The sequence below is a fragment of the Brachionichthys hirsutus genome, chromosome 9, assembly GCF_040956055.1.
Source record: "Brachionichthys hirsutus isolate HB-005 chromosome 9, CSIRO-AGI_Bhir_v1, whole genome shotgun sequence".
In the NCBI taxonomy this organism is placed as follows: Eukaryota; Metazoa; Chordata; class Actinopteri; order Lophiiformes; family Brachionichthyidae; genus Brachionichthys; species Brachionichthys hirsutus.
Window position 1 is genome coordinate 6,611,956 of NC_090905.1, and position 17,296 is coordinate 6,629,251.

Sequence of the window (17,296 nt, forward strand, 5' to 3'; positions counted from 1 at the left end):
AATTGGATTATTTAGTATAGATGTTTAGAAAATAAATTACATTTATATCCATAATGTGGAGAGATTTGTTCTTATTTACGACAATTTCCTCTGCTTTCCAGCCTGCCGTACAAAGCCATTTGGTTGCTAGGTGTCTCGACGTCCTCGTTGTTTACAGTTGCTAGCCAATAGCTAGGTTAGCTGACGGATTTTAGCTTTTGTGTAGTGAAGTCCATGTAATTTGACTTAATGGATTTTGTAACATCGTACTCCAGCTGAACACGCTGAAAGTCGATAACAGTCTTTAGTCGCCAAGAAAATGATTTGCGAATAGGGTGAGAATTATTTTCCTTTTATTTAGCTTGACAGCTAGTCGCTTATTAGTTTACAAATAAAATGACGAATTTATTATTGTAGATTATTTAAGACACAAATTTGTCTACACTGCTATTTAATGTTTGTGTGTGCTCAGCGGACTGTTTGCTGGAAGTACAAACGTCTGAATGTCTGAACGGTTTTGGGAATTCACATGAGTTCGAAGAAGACTGCTAAGATGGGTGATGTTTTGGCAACTGAGGCCGATCTTCTTGGGATGATTAAGGAGGTAAAACAAAAAACAAAAAAAAAAAATCGCTTTTTTATTCATCTTCTGAACTGCTTTGTCTGTTACCGGGTCGTGCTGGAGTCAATCCCAGCAGTCAACGGGCGAGAGGCGAGGTACACCCCGGGCGAGCCGCCAGTTCACCGCAAAGCCACACATTGACAGACAATCATTCACACACACTCACACGGTGCAACCAGTTCACCTCATTTGCATGTTTTTGCTGGTGGGAGGAAGCCGGAGAACCCAGAGAGAACCCATGCAGACAAGGGTAGAACCTTTATCAGAAAGAATGCATAATACAATATGAGCGTCTGAATGATTTTGGGTTCTTAAGCACACTTGCATTCTACTCAATACAAGATGGGATTATTGACACTTTGCTTGTTTTTGCATCGTTTACAGTATCTTAAGTTCGAGGACTTTGAAGAGACTGTTCACAGTTTTGAGAGAGAGTGTAAAAGCAAGGGCAAGCTTGTCTCAAAGCCTCACGGAAGTTCTCTCAGAGATTCAAGAAGTCGAACCATTCAGGTAAATGTTATACTACTTCCAGCCTGATCTTTCTGAAAAATGTGTTTATGTCTGTTGTCTTTGTTTTATTTTGAATTAAATATAGGGTTTCAGGGTTTTTTTTATCTCATTTTTTTGTAAATACAGTTTAGAGTGTCATCAACTGCTTTGTAAAGGGGGTTGTGTAGAATGTTGGTATTTGATGTGTCATATAGGCACAGCCAAAACTGATATACAGTATATATATTTTTTCATCCTGTCACTAAAATTTGTCAGATCAGTATACAAGTCTGGCCAAAAGTATGATACGGAATCAACCCTTTTATAAGAATTAATGGTGCTCTTGCTTTTTGCAGACATTTTTCCTCCAAAATTCTTGGAATTGTCCTTAACCCATTCTTCTTTACCTTCTCTAGAAAGACCTCCTCAGCTCTTTTGATGATGGAGACCACAAAGTGTTCTTTGAACTGTGGACAAATAATATTCCCATTGAGTTAAAAGACACAGATGTTGAGGCCCAGAGCCTGGAGTTCTATCTTCACATCCACTTCACCATCTACCCACTGAGGAGGCACGCTGGCAGATTCGTATGTGCATCCATCCATTTAAATGTCATGCTTTTTACATTCAGATGTAAATCCAACTATGCCTTGCAGACCTAATCATTCGTAGCTGTTTATCATTTGTTGGTATGTTTCAAAATGTCCACTAGGCTGTGCTGCAGGCTTTTTTTCCTCAATGAACTAATCATGACGTTATCATCGCACTTTACAAGCAAACATTCTTACACCGATAATGCATACATTATTCACCATGTAGGTCATTGTGATTTTATGGGATATGAAGTTATTCACCTTTGTGTTGCGGTAGCAGGCAAGAAACGGGACTGTGTGATTTAATGAAATGATGACTGCAACTGGCTTAGCTGACATTTTTTATGGACTTTGAAACAATCTGAATCTCTGCAGGACCAAGCTGAGTTTGAGGAGAGGATTTCCCACTTTAAGCAGTACCTGGAGACTCGGGGAGCCGCAATGAGCCAGACCACAAAGTTTTTGCCTTACTATGCCTTGCCTTTTGTTCCCAACCCCACAGTCCACCCCTCCTTCAGAGGTCTTTTCCAGGTGCTCTAGAATTTTGGAACTTCACCATGTTGTTCTTTTCCCAAGTAGCTATTATATATGAAATATTATTATTATTATTATACCACCTTCAGATTGAACATAATAACAAAGTTATGAAATGAACTTAAGTGTGTTTGTTTTTTAAACTTAGCCTTCCCAACACCTTGTCTACTCTAAGTGAAATTGAGTGCAGATTGAAATTATGGTAATCTTTTATTCAACCTTTGTTATCTATATTTAGGATTCCTGGATACCACAGTTGAAAGATAAACTGGTGCACTTTCTGACAATGATGCTGAAGCCAGTCAACACTCCAAGGCTCCTGAATTTATATGTATCCTTTATCATGGCTTGCATCCATCTTATTGCTGAGAAAACCTTCAGCCAAATCTGACAGGAATTTAAGATAATTTCACTCTCATATCTTTTCAGACATGACACTCCACTTGGACTCTTGTTTAATTTGTTCAGCTTCTTATAGTAGTATTTAATTAGATACTTGACAGTGTGGCGTACAAATCCACATATACTAATTAAAAGTCAAGTAAACGTATGAAATGATACAAATGTCTCTAAGATTTTGGTTTAAAACAATAAATTATCTGAGGAAAAACAGATTAATCTAGAGGGGGGGGGGATCAGGGCTTTTACACAGGCCAAATCTAGAGTGATTTTCATTGTCTTCTGGCTGAACTGCACATTTAAAATAAATGAGCCTTAACAGAGGTGACCAAATCATTCATTGACAGAGACACTTGGTTGTTTGAAATTTTAAAAAAGAAAAACATTCTAATTTGTATTTATAAATGTCTGTCTTTGAATATGGCAGGACTTAATCACCATTAAATCACTTCCAGAATAGAATGACAAAGAAGTGAGAGCATGTTTTTCCTTTTACTAGAAAGCCCAGGTTTAAGGTTTCGTTGTGCAGAAGGCTTACAGCTGCTGACACAACGTGTGAAAATGTCCTGTTATCATTAGTGGGTTGGTTATTAAAGTGCATTTAAGCACCATGAATGTGACAATGTGTTTGTCCACGTAAATGGTTTTTGAATTAAATCTACTGCATCTTTTAAAACAACTTTTACTTTACTATATCAACAATTAAATCTATTCTTGATACAATCAAATGGTTCTGTTATCTTATTAAGGAAATAATTTCTCAAACATATTTGCCCTCTTCAAACAGGATATGTTGTGTGTGTGCGTGTGTTTTGTCCTGCCACACTAAGAAAGCAGTGTAGTTACAAATAAACTGAATGACTAAATAAAGAGAAATGTGTTAAGCTGAATGCTAAATTGTTTTCTTAAACATAATGCAGAAGGAGGGAGGAAGGAGAACAAAAGGTACTGTCCTTCTAAAAAAGAATGTTGCTAACCCAACGAATTGCAGAATTACTAAAAAATGAAAGACATTCATCATTTATAAATGTTACATTTAATATAGCATTCGTGTACATGATTCCCATGATCCAAGTTTTGCTTATTTGTTAATGTGTGTTTTTCTAACTGCGCAGATGATATCCAGCAGTTGCAGCTCCAGCTGGTTGAATCAGACCGCCGTTTTGCCAGCCAAATGCGAAAGTTTGATAAGATGCAGGCCGACTACCACAACCTGATTGGGATCATTGCTGAGCTGATCGATTTGTTTGAGGCCACAGTCAGTGGAAAAAATGTAGGTTGTTCTTGAGGCAAGGAAATACACAGACTACAAGCACAAACCTAATTGACGCGCTAATAAAATAGAAGTGAGTAGCTGGTTTAATTACGGTAAGACTTTAGTGACGTAGCGCTGTTAAGTTCACACTTGTATATGCAAACACAAAAATGCATACAGTTGTGCTGTCGTATTATATACTTTTTATCAAGCACACCTGACACAAGTTCACAGCCATCCCTCTCTCTGCTCATTGGGCTTGTTGTGTTCTTGCAGATCTCCCTTGAGTATCTACAGAGCGTGTACGCTCGCCTGTTCAGCAACCAAATGAGGCAGAGCATGGCGCAGAGCACTTACTTCATAAGACCTGGCACTGTGAGTGAGATCAGACAGACTTCCCTGTCTTTACATTTTCACTTCAATGGGCCGGGTCACTCTTGGGAAAGAGGTTTTAAATCTCAATGAGTTTTTACCTGGTTAAATAAAGGATATTGATTGATCGAAGTGGAATAACAATGCAAGACGTCGATGCCGGGTCATTTTGGTCAATATAACAAGTTGGGTAACTGTTGACTGAAGCCACTAAAATGCTAGCAGAGAGAACTCTTCTCAAGGCTTCACGTCTCAATTTTAAATCAAGTAAACACTGTGCCTGATAAGGTTTTTAAAAGCTGTTTGTAGAGGGGGAATTATCAATGGAAACTTAAAGCCACATAGTACGCATGTAGTCTAGATCCTGGAAAAATACTGACCAGATCCTGATGTTGCAATAAATTGGAAAGCTTTATGTAAAGCTAACTAAACAGTGCAACTCTGAATCCAGGAAACAAATCCTGTTTACCATTTTATGAAAAGACTAATCTAAACTAAAGCATTGACTCTCACTGCCAGTTTGGCAGAAACCTCCAAATCCAGATTGTGAAATCTTGTTTCTCTCTCCTTTGAACTGATCGACTTCTTTTTGTGTTGGCTTTTGTCCATGAAGGGCTATTATTCTATGAGTCCCTATGATGATGGCTATGTAAGTTTCATATGTTGTCATCTTCTTCTTCTTCCTCTTCCTCCTCTCCTTATCCCTTTGTCTGCCTCCCATTCCTTGAATGCAGTTGTACCTTTATTTAACAGCCATTGTACTTGTTCATTAGTAATGCTAAATTCATTTCAAGGCATGAAGGTCCACGTTATCTGTTGTTTAAAGGAAAAAATGGAAACAGCCACCACCAAAATCTACCATAATTTGACTGGAGCTTATTTCCCCAATTAAGATTGGTTTAGAAGAGATCATATTTTTATGCACATAAATCGTTTCTATTGTTTGTCCATTGTGACATGCCTTCCTGCAGTGTGAAACTTGGATATCAGGGACAGAGCTATCTGTCTTTATCAATTACATCAACAATAGTTTGTCTCCAGTTGTTGTCGTTGTAGTTATAAAAGTAAATTATGAGCGGACATGAAGATGATGTGAAGAGAGTAAAAGCAGCTCTTATGTGAACTGCTTTGTTAGAGAATTGAGGTCAAGTCATATCTTTGTATCGCTGAAATTGGAGAATAATTGTGCTCTAAAAAAATGAATTGAATGTGTAGAAAGGACAAAATATAGTGTTTCCGCCTTGATTGTTAAAAATCAATAATTTTGTTGGATTACACGACGCATCCAGCATATGTGATCTCAGTCAGAGAAATATGTTCCCTGGGTTTGATGCATTTCCAAAGTAAGAATGATTTGGGAAGGAATACAAATAGAAATGTTATCTTCTACTTCTTGATTACCTTTTGCACACTAAACCATTTGATATGCCAGACTGTAGAGACCTCTCACCTGACCTTACAGTCCTATAGTCATAAACAACAGATTAGATTTCAAGCCTTAAAATCCCTTTTCAGTAGGAAGAGACTAATCATTAGTTATTTTATCCTTCCCCCACGCCCCCACAACAATACTATATTAATCCTTTCACAAGTGCCTCTTTCCCTACGTGTACAACATTGTGCAGTTTGATGGTATAATTACTTGAGGTGTATCAGCGGGAGGAGTGGCTGCATCACACTAACCTACCTTCTCAGGAACATTTCAAAGGTTGCTACATCTTAGACTGCATGGGTGACATGTCCTAACATTGTGTACTAGGATCCGGCATGTACCACAAACTCAAAGCATGAGGTATGCATGTCTGGGTTAAAAAAAAGCATCTAATCAGGTTGTGTTCCACACTTGAACATAAGGATACGATAAATGTAGCTGAAATAACACGAATTCTAAAATATACCATTCCACATAATCTTTTCTCTGCTGCAGGTCTCCTCGATGCTACGAGCATCAATTGCGCCACAGTAAGCCTTCAATTATGAGTGGTTTTCTGCTTATCAATACATTTTGAAAAGTGTTGAAACCTGATGTGTCTCTTTGATGGATCTCCAGGAGATCCAAGGAGGTGCCAATGTTGCCCTCGCTGGACTATGCGAAGCTGAAGAAAGACTTGATGGAAGGCCCAGACAGACTCAAGTCTCTACTGCTTCAGGCTCTGCGCTGGGTGAGAAGGAATATTAGAATCTCCAAAAGATCCTGCTCCTCTCATGCTATATGACATCTCTATTATAATATTTTACGATCATCAGGATTGCACTTACTCACTGTCTCCAACACATAGTGATGTCTTCTACGTCATGAGCCTGTAAACTACATTTTTTACATACCTAAATTCTTTTTTTTAGAGACTGACACGCTCACTCCATGGAGAACAAAGAGACACGGTGCTTCAGGCCTATGTCAGCAACGATCTGCTGGAGCGCTCCAGCACTGAACAGGCGAGACCAGCTTTTAATGTTATTGCACTGTGGCTTGTGAAGATTCCTTGAACATAATATACAGGGAGGATTTCTAATAATGAGAGCTGAAATAACAGCGTTTGTTTGCATAATTAATCCCTCGACAGCTGAGTGGGTGGGAACTTTATTGAGCGCTCAGTGGTTTGTTTCTCACTAATTTTTTTAATGGTGAAAATCCCTCAGGCAGCACTGCATTATAAAGAAAATAGATTTCATAAAGGATATAATCATATAATATATAGACACCAGCCTCTTGATCAACTGAGTTCATGTGAAGCAAAAAAAAAGTCTTGCTTCCAAAAGTTAAACAGTTGGTGTCTTTTGTTTCAAAAGGTGCATTTAGTGTGACGATGTTTATAACCTCATAGTTGCATTTCATATTATAACTGTCTATTATTTTATGTTTTGACAGAAGGCCGTGCTTCATTTAATAAGATCGAAGAGCGAGATTGTTCGTGAATACGTGGCTCGTCTCATCAATGCTTTTGCTTCCCTTGCAGAGGGTAAGTGCTCACTTGTCATTACAGTGGCGCAAACGTCATTATTTCTTTAAATCATTATCTGTAGATGTGAATGCCCTGTTGTGCTAACTTGTACAGGTCGGGTTTACCTCTCCCAAATCCCCATTCTTCTGAAGCTTCTGACAGAAACACTCAGAGCGGAGGAAAAAGAGTCCCCGACAAGAGAGAATGTGCTTGTTGCCCTGCAGAAACTCAGCCTCGGGTTAATATGAAAATGTTCTTCACCTTCTTTCTCCAGTTTCAGGGTGATATATCTCAAGCAGCTTTCATACTCTTTGAGATGAATTACATAGATTTGCAAACCAGAGATCAGATCTTCTCAATTTCATATTTTTTTATTTTGGTATAACAACAACATTTGTTATTGTAAATAACATTGCCCTCAAAGTTATCATTATTTCCAATTGAAGATTGACTAAACGAATGTCTAATGACAAAAGTTTGAAAGTTTCTTTTTTTTCATGCATACCAATCAGAATTCTTGTGGTTATGAGGAGCACAAATATTTCTGTTGCTTTTCATTAGTCATTAATTAAAATGCCTTGCTAGGAGGAGCCAGCAGACAGCAATGATAACCAATGATCTGATTGGCTGGCTGGTGGATGAGCTGCAGGATTCAGACTGTCTAAGTGACAACACCCTGAAATACTCTTCAGCTCTTCTCATGAATCTCTGTCTGCGAACAAAAGGTAAAGGCGAGGTAGATATTGATGAAAACAGAAAGCGGAATAACGGTTGTTTTACTCACCTCAGGATGTTGTCCTGAAAAGATACCGGTACTCTACTTTGCTTTAAGTACTTTATGTCTAAAATGCTGTTTAGTTCAGTACAGTACTGTAGAGATTTACACTATTAATTACTGCAGATTAATAAGCTTCGAAAAATACTCGAAATTGGTATTCATCAAAATTTTCCAACTAGAGTCCTTTTACTTTATGTTTCATTCGTCTGTTCATCCACTGGTGCAGTTCAGCTCCCAGCAATAGTCAAGCAATGCAGATTAGTTCTAACTGTTTTGCATCCTTGATACTTTCCCAGTCTTTCAAATATTCAATCTATTTCAAGCACTTATCTACTCATATATCACATTTTCAATAAGAAACTCAGTTCACACTGTGTAATGTCCTGAATGTCTTTGTGAATAAAGCCTGTGAACAAAAGGGATTAGTCTAGTGTAACCTGTTTGATAATCAGGTTCATATGGTATGTTAATTACCATGTACAATAGTATCTTTTTCATGTCACATATCGAACATCGTTAGCAAAGTACTTACTTCCGTTGCCTGGGGATTTCCTTTTATCATAAAGTGCAGTAATGATTTTGATTTATTGGTGGATTTATTATCTTTAACGTGGCACAAGATCAAAATAAATATAAAAATGCTGATTAGTCAAAAGTCACTGTTGGAAACATTAAAAGTTGAAGTGTGTGTGTGTGCGTGTGCGTGTGCATGTGCGTGATGAATATTTGGTTATCTTTTACAGGAAGAAGAAAGTGTGCAGAGAATGGTAAACATGTGCTCAAGGTTCTAACTGACCTCCTTGGACATGAGAACCATGAGGTGATAGATATCTGTTAACACGTATACACAAATGTTAAATGCAGAACGTAGAGTTACGCTCATGTAATAATAATTATAGCAACAAATACACAAATAATGCGTCACTGCATGATCTTATTTTGTTATATGACTAATATGTATCTGAACTGTGTTTCATATTTTGATGCAATGTATGAGCATTAATTCTTCTTCGCATCAATGTTTCCTTGTTATATTTTCACAACAGATGTGTGCGCGTGTGTGTTTTCCTCAGATCTGGCCTTATGTGAATGGGGCCCTGTACAGCATCCTGTGTATTCCCAGTATGAGACAGGAAGCTAAAGAGATGGTGAGCTCACGGAAATGTCTTCACCTGCATGGAGGAAACAGATGCAGTTTGTGAATTTTGCTCCACGTTTGTCTCTTTACGCCAAAACACAGCCATGGTCACTGTGCTCAGAGTGAGGCAGTGGCTTTGTCAGCAATGTAACTGAGTCCATCCTGTCCAAAAAAAAAGAATCACTTTTAAGCTACATAATTACAACAATCTTTGAATTAATTTAGTTATATGAACCTGTACTCTCTGTACACCTCGGACTTCTGCTACAACTCTGAGCTGTGCCAGATCCAGAAGTTTGCGAATGACACAACCATCATCGGATGTATCAGGGACGACAGAGAGGAGGAGTACAGATGCCTAGTGAGGGACTTCGCTGTCCGGTGCCAGGGGAAGCACCTCCAAGACAAAGGAGCTGGTTATCGACTTTGTGAAGTCCAGACCCAAATCACGACCAGTTCTGATTGAGGGACTTGACGAGGAGTACCTAGGGCTGTGGCTAAACAGTGGACTGGACTGGACAAGCCACACCACCCACCTGCACAGAACAGAGCAGAGCAGACTGTACTTCCTAAGGATGTTATGTTCATTTGACATCTGCAGGAGCCTCCGAGCCCAGTCTATGATCCTCTCTTACACCGTGGTCTGCTAGGGGGGGGGGGGGGGGGGGGCATATCAAAAAAGAACATATCCAGCCTGGAAAAGCTGATAAAGCGGGCTGTCTCTGTGGTTGATATGACGCTAGACTATCTGGTAAAGTTGGCTGAGAAGAGAATTCTGAGAGGAAAAAAAACTGTTGGATATTATAGGCCATGCCAGTCACCCTCTGCACATCGTCATCGGCAACCAGAGGAGCCTTTTCCGTCAAAGACTGCTCCTTCCCAAGTGCAGGACTAATAGACTGAAAACCTCCTTTGTCCCTCAGGCCATCATTCTGTACAACTAATCGCTCGGGGGGGGAGGAGTAGTAATAGGAGTAGTAACAGGAAGATGGAGACTGGGAAGGAGAAATAGCTAATAACCAGTAGTGTATATAGTCACATACAACACAAGTCACAATCACATTCTTTTATTGCTAGGATTCCATGTGTATGCTTATTTGTATTTAAAAATATTCTTATTTTACTGACTATTTTATATTCACTGATGCTGCTGGAGCCCTAGTTTTCCTGAGGGAACCTTCCCAATGGATTAATAAAGTTCTCTTTGTATCCATATGCATCAAGCCTTTGAACGGCGAGCTACTGATGTTGATGCTGAAGCTATTGTTCAGCTGTTAACTACATGAATGTGTTTCTCGTGTGTGTAGAGCGTCGAAGAGATTCTCCGCTGCTACAGCAAAGAGAAGAACCCAGACCTCAACAGACAGATTGAGTCCATCATTAAGCAGCTAAACTCGGGTTTGTCGAGTCCAAGTCTGCCCTTATTGGTCATGAGTATGTTAGATGTGTTGTGCTATACGAGTATATAACCTCATGACAGGTTGTTATTTTGTAACGTGCACTGACTTATTACTCCTTTTGCTGTGCCAAGCAGCAGCTAATGAAAAAGGGCCGGAGTCGGAAGACGAAGATGAAGAAGACGACGATGTAAGTACTCTCTTCAACCTGTTAGATTTAATACATTACTGTCTTCAGCCATCCTATTTTGCAGTTCGCTATTGAGAAATGTATCTGTCACAGGAGGATCTGATGGATGCAGACCTTGACACAGAGGAATTTCTCCAGGCAGAACCCAGGGAGTTGTCGGGAGAGAGTCTCCTTACAACAGAGTACCTAGGAGTAAGAGCAAATACTTAAATGTGGTATTTTTGTTCAGCAGATATCAACTGCTCATAGACTGAACTCTATACAGTTCCAGCTACAAAACAAAAAAGGAAATAGTGCAAAGACTGAGAGAGTGATAATGTTTGTTGTGCCATGGGCACACAATGCTTGTAATGCAATTCAGTATCCCCACTGTGTTGCCGTTGACGCTGCCACACCCCCTACACAGAAATGAATAAAATGTGTATACATTTTCTGACTTCTGTAGATCATGACCAACATGACAAAACCGAAGGGGAAATCAACCCCTCTGACGCAACCAAGTGTGGATGAACCACTACAACGACCGGTCACCCCAAGTTCTCATCGCAATGTCAGGACGGTGTAAGTTAAAGCCGCACACAATGTGCAACTCCCCATTAGAGTTCTCTTGTGAACTGGCATCAGTGAGCGACAGAGGGACCGGCAGTTTCCAGATGAGGTTTGGCTTCTTTCTATCGGGTACTGGGCTCGTGCATTGTACGTGTATCACAGTTATTCTGAATGATGTGTCAGGTGGCAGGGAATACTACAGGTAATACTGCCAATACCATCTAGTGGAAATGTGATTTAATACACATCCGATTCCTAATACCATTTTGCTCATGATACTGCCCCTTTGTTTGACAAAATCGGTACAGCCATTCAGAATTGTGCAGTAGGTCAAAGAATGGGTGTAGATGCATTTTGCCAATAATCATCACAAAGCATGCCTAAGTTGTTCTTGTAAACGAGTCAGAAGGATGAGGTTGGAACTGGAAACGTTTAGTGCTGAAGGGCAGATCATTGTCAGTATAAGGTGTAAGTTAAGCCGCAGGGATAAAGGTGCAGTATTGTTTTATGGTAATGGATATGACTGCTATGTGGGACTGCAGTGACCAGGTGTTTACTGGTCATTTATTCACTGATTTTATAACTTATTGTTAGGTAGAAGCCATCACAGTGACCATTAACTGAAAGGATTTATGTTGTGTAGGGATTATAGATCTGGCAGTCTGGAGGGTGGAGACTGCAGAGATGGAGAATACCCTTTGAGTCGCCAGAAGAATGAGGAAGGAAGTCTTCCTCTTTACCGACACAACTCCCGACCTCCTACACGCTCTGGTAGTCGTCCAAGCACTGCTGACTCCCTTCGTCACGGTATCGGTGGGTAGATCTTATTGTCCTTATCAATGACATTGATATTTATATACGAAATTCACATAGAAAAGCACTCAGAGAGCGCCGACCTCCGTCAAGCAGCTCATTCCACTCCTGATTGGATTTACACCATCCACACGGTGATCTGGATCATCATCAAAAGGTTATAAATGGCTTTTGGTATCTTTATACACCAACCACGAGAAGTAAAAGTGAATCAGAGTTGATAAAGGGAGTTTTCAATGTTAAAATTGAATATAAGACATTTTACATGATAGTATAACTGTGATTTTTGGTGAATGAATTGAATTTATATGTTGCAGGGTTTTTTTTAATTGGGAGATATTTTCAAAGATAGTTTGGCATCATTTAAACATGATGTAATGAAGCTCTATACATTTCTTCATCCCTCACTCAGACTCAGAGTGTGGCCGCTTGTCCCTGGAGTCAGAGTTGGAAGGACCATATGAAGAGCAAGACAAAAAACTACCCTCCCAAAACAGGCACAATGAATACTCTGCCAGGTACCTGATCCACAAACATTAACTCCCCACACAGACAAAACAAGGCTGTGTGTATTTTTTAAGAATGATGAATACTGCTGCATCTCAAATGCTGATTCAGTAAGTTATGTGTGGCAATATGGGAAGTAGCTCAGAAAAAAAAAAAACTCCATGGTATAAGCACAACTGTCCGTCCAACATTAGCTCATTTCTGACGACCTGTGATATCCTCTTAGAGGAATACATTTTCCCACCAGTCTGATACAAACATATAAGTTATTGGTCTGTTTATACTCTGTGTACAATGGAGCATTATAAAGAGTTTGATAAAAGCAAAAGCCTAACTTTATAAGTGCATTTAGCCACTGTTTGAGAAGCACCCAGAGTGAAACTGTTTTAGGTCGGCTGAGGTAGAACTCTAAGATGTGTGTCGTTGTTGTCTGTGGACTGTTTTGGCAAGAGTTTTGATCTACAAAAATTGTGGTGACTCAGCACTGACAGACTGTCACAGACATTTAAGCGAGCAGTGTCCACAAAGAGTCCCATTCAATCAAGCCTCCCCTATGACCCCTCCCCCTTTAAATCCTGGAGCAACTTGACTCCTGAGTCCCCACCAAGAGCAATGAGTCCCAGGAAACCATTTCAGTTCCCTGCTCCCTTCTGCAGGAACGTAAACGCCCTTCACAACATGCACAATAAGCTGAAAGGAGATTTCCAACACAGTCGCTAACTAAGAAAAGAATCTTGGCAACGGAGCAATTTGGCAAATATCAAGATTTATATTATTCTCTTTTTCGTTGATACCAGGGAGACCAGACAGGCTGTGTTCAATTCATACATGAAAGATAAATGGTCTGCCTTGTTCCTTGTAAATGTGATGAATTCTCATAATATCGTTTGATGAGTGACGGCCAATTTGTGCAGCTTTTATGCAAATTGTTTGTTTGCCATTTTTTTTTAAATCAAACCAGAGGCCTAGACTTGTTTTCTAAGAATGGCAAGCACTTCTGTATCAGACGTTCTACCAGAATATTTTAGCAATGCTGGGGGGGGCCAATGTGGCTGCTGTGAGTCGAGACAAACATTAGCTGACTGAAATCCATCCATCTATTATGGTCTAGGATTTCTCCACAGGATGTAGATCATTCGGCTCCTGTATGAAGGACATCATCAGCATTTGAGCTGCCACTGTGTGACTCAGCAGAAAAAATATCTCAGCCGCACAGGGACCAGACACAAACTTTTCCCTTTGTGTTTTCCGAGACACAAAAATGTCATATTCCAATTCAAATTATTTTATAAGCTGATGGTAATTAGCAGAAATGCTATTTTTAATGAAACAGTGGTAGCAATTATTGTTCCTGCTGCAAAGCGAACATCATTATTATTGATTCCTTCCTCTTCCTCTTCTTTTACTTCCCATCAGTGGCAATTCCACTCATCCATTGGCAAGCAGGCCCAAGATTCCCCGTACACCTGACACAGCAGCCAATCGGAACGGTGACTCTGGCTCCCCAGTGTTCTCAGCTGGAGCCACAACGGAGCGGTCGGCTAGCTCCATAGGGGGAGGGGGACGACAAAGTGGAAGTAAGCACACCCAAAAAAAAAAGTTCGACCAGCATTTTGGAAAATTATTGGACCACAAGTGTGGATTTTATGGATAAGATTCCGCAAAAATATATATTTTTTAAAACTGAAGACAGAAAGCGTAGCTAAATACGAAGATGTGGCAATTTTATGAGTTCAGGTTTCCACCTCAGTAGAGATGGTCTATCTATCTATCTATCTAAATCTCTACCAGTTGACAAACCGGTATCTTCAGAACTCCTTTTCAATCAGCCGAAAATAGTAGAAGACTAATAAAGATGTAAGGATTTGACTGACCTCTACGTTCTCTAATATCGCCTCAATCACCCAAACTCCTTCCCTCTTTCCATCTGTCATCACACTTCCTTCAGGCAGCCAGTCAGAGAGGAGGTGAAGAGGGAGCTGTCACCATGGAGTAGCACTATCTCCCTGGTAGCCTCGGGTTTCCTGTAACATCATCCCTGCGGCTTGTGATTAGGGTCAGAGCAACAAAGATGGTGGAGGATCAGCAGCAGGAGGAATAGCTTTAACAATGTGAAGGATTGTTGCTCTGCACTTTGCTTTTGCATTTCATTACATACTGTATGAATAGATTTTAGGCTGGATGGAAAAGGTCTGGCCATTGTTTCAAATAAATAACTATATGGTACTTATCTCTGTAATAAAAAAAAATAGAATCCCTAAAATGTTTACAACGGATATCTTTCCAGAAATAGTCAGGCAAACAAATGTTGAGAAAACAGAGCTGCTTGTTGTTAACAGGATACACTACCGTCCATACAGCTTCTATTTATGTGAATGTCTTGAATCTAGCATTGATTAGATTGTATATTGCTCAATATTGATGTGTTGTAATGAACGACATGTTGATGTGAACTGACAGTGGTTGATTTTTATATTTATGGATGCTTTAGACAATTCTACACTTGTTTTCTTCTTTTCGGAAATTGTTTGTTTTACCATATGTCAAGTAGTAGGGTAATAAATGTATTATCATATCACTCCTCTGCCCTTCATTCATTTGTTTTCAGCCAGATGAGCTGAACAGTCACACTGTGACAGAAACAAGACACTGCTGTCACCAGGTTTACAAAAATATATGAAACGTTCATTTCCTTTTTTGCCACATAACTGGTTTCTGTCTTTGTTTGTCCACTTTTAAACGAGATTTAACACAATGGCAAAAAATTGCTTGCAGCCAATACTTGCTGGTCTTCAATAGTTAGGGACCCCTGGAATATAATTTGCTTCAGCATAAGATAACGGGGCCCAACAGGATGCAGCATAATTAATAAAACATTCAGATCGGTCGTATTAGTGTGTGAGACATCGTCGGTTGCAGTGAGCTTCATCTTCATTAAAGTAGGGAATGGCATGTGAATGAACACACCCAGAAGTCATTCATACACACTGGGAGCCCAACATATTGTTCAGACTCTGTACTTGACTGTAGACTTGTGGGAACCGTAGAAATGCAGCAGCATCAGCTAGTTTGTTTTGCTTTTGGGCAAAAATGTTGGAGAATGGAATGTTTGGAATTGCTTTTCTGCGTGGGTTGAATCAACCCAACTCTGCAAAATCTTTGTAGTTACTCTGCAACATAACAGTTAAATATGAGACGTTTTCATAACCGCACTTTAAGATATGGTTTATATATTTTGCATCTCTAAAACCCCCAATTCCCCCGAATGATAAACCTAGGTTTAACTTGGCAAGTCTCATAAACTCTACTGTGGTTCCCCATATTCAGCAGCACAATGTGAGGAAACAGGCAGCGCGTGAGAGACTGACGTAGTTGTAGCCAGGTGGTCATGTAAACCCGAGGCTGCTGGTGCTGTCCAGCTGCAGCGGCAAAACAGAGAGGAAGCTGGAGCGTTCTATCAAAACAAGTGGGGTGGAAGGCCAAGGCATGGGCCGCACAGATATGGAAGGATATCTAAAAAGCTATTAAATCTTTGCTCACAATTTTTTTTTTTAAGCCGTCAGGACTATGAGAGCAAAAATAAATAAATCACCTGCATACTTTTTTCTGCATGATTTAGGACTGGTATAAATCTTTACATGGGAATTCCTTTTGCAAGGTGTATCTCATTTGCCATTTTGTTTCCATATTATTATTATGGTGTGTATAAAACCAGATTATCAATTAGAAAATAAAGGCACTGTTATTTTTTTGTACTCAAACCTCAATTCCTATTTCACAGTTTAGAAGAAGACTTATGCAGCGTCATCAAATGATTTCCCATGTGAAAACTTTCCAAAATTACAAAACTAATTACTGTTTGAGAATGATTGAGAATCCAAATTGTCATCTGGATCACTGGCACCCCTGTGAGAGATGCATGCATCAGCATTTTAAAGCCATCAGACAGCCCTGTGTCCCACTGATAAAGGTTGACGCCAGCTGAGAAGAGGCGGCTTTTAGGTGCTTCGGTCTCCTGAACCTCCTGTTTCCTCTTCAGTCCTTTCCGATAGACAGATGAACGTGACAACAACATTCAGTGTTAAAATGATCTGTTCTCACGGATGGGCTTTTCTGAACATGGTCAGAGAAAGCTTAAAGACTGCTTGCCTGAATAAGAGTGACGGCGATGCCACAGTGACTGTCTGAATACCTCAAATATTTTCAACTTACTAGAGCTTGAAGCGGCCCACACCTGCAGCCCGAGCAGAGTATTTATAAAAAAGTATTTATTACTGAGCCACTATTGTTTTCTCATTCAGCTGGTATAAAGCAATGAATGGGAGCCTTTGATTTCTCAATTACGTTGCCATGGTGGTGTGATTTGGTGGTGAATTGTTTTATTTACCATTGTTAAAGACTTTTCAATGGTTTTACTGGTTTTACAGCCATTGTTTAAGTTTCGTTAAACAAGGTTAGAGTTGGGCTAAGTCTGATTGCGAGTAAACCTGTTGCTAATGAACGAGATCTAAATAAATCTCTGTTTTCAGTTTACTTGCATCCCTTCTCGTCAAGAAGTATTTGCTTTGTGACCTAAATAAGCAACCCTTTTGTTTGATGCTGAGCTGCTCCTCCATTCACTCTGGTCTGATGTGGTCGATGAGTTTCTGCTCCTTATGCAAGCAGTTGCTCTGAAAAGAAAGCTCGTTATTGGTTTGACATTTGCATGGTCATTTCAGTGGTTTCAAAGGTCAGGGTCA

General features: G+C 39.7%; 1 protein-coding gene across 1 annotated transcript; it reads left to right on the top strand.

The window, feature by feature from the left end:
- The first annotated feature begins 507 nt into the window (after positions 1 to 507).
- LOC137899222 (lisH domain-containing protein ARMC9) lies at positions 508 to 15,110 on the top strand. The gene is made up of 25 exons (XM_068743242.1): positions 508 to 583; positions 986 to 1,111; positions 1,507 to 1,677; positions 2,059 to 2,214; positions 2,456 to 2,548; positions 3,537 to 3,561; positions 3,732 to 3,889; positions 4,148 to 4,246; positions 4,857 to 4,892; positions 6,171 to 6,205; positions 6,294 to 6,405; positions 6,587 to 6,679; positions 7,113 to 7,203; positions 7,300 to 7,423; positions 7,771 to 7,910; positions 8,707 to 8,783; positions 9,037 to 9,111; positions 10,409 to 10,499; positions 10,636 to 10,688; positions 10,782 to 10,880; positions 11,134 to 11,249; positions 11,881 to 12,050; positions 12,463 to 12,568; positions 13,974 to 14,134; positions 14,506 to 15,110. Exons 1-25 carry the CDS (start codon positions 509 to 511, stop codon positions 14,526 to 14,528), a joined length of 2,505 nt encoding a protein of 834 aa, XP_068599343.1. The 5' UTR covers position 508; the 3' UTR covers positions 14,529 to 15,110.
- Positions 15,111 to 17,296: the final 2,186 nt, after the last annotated feature.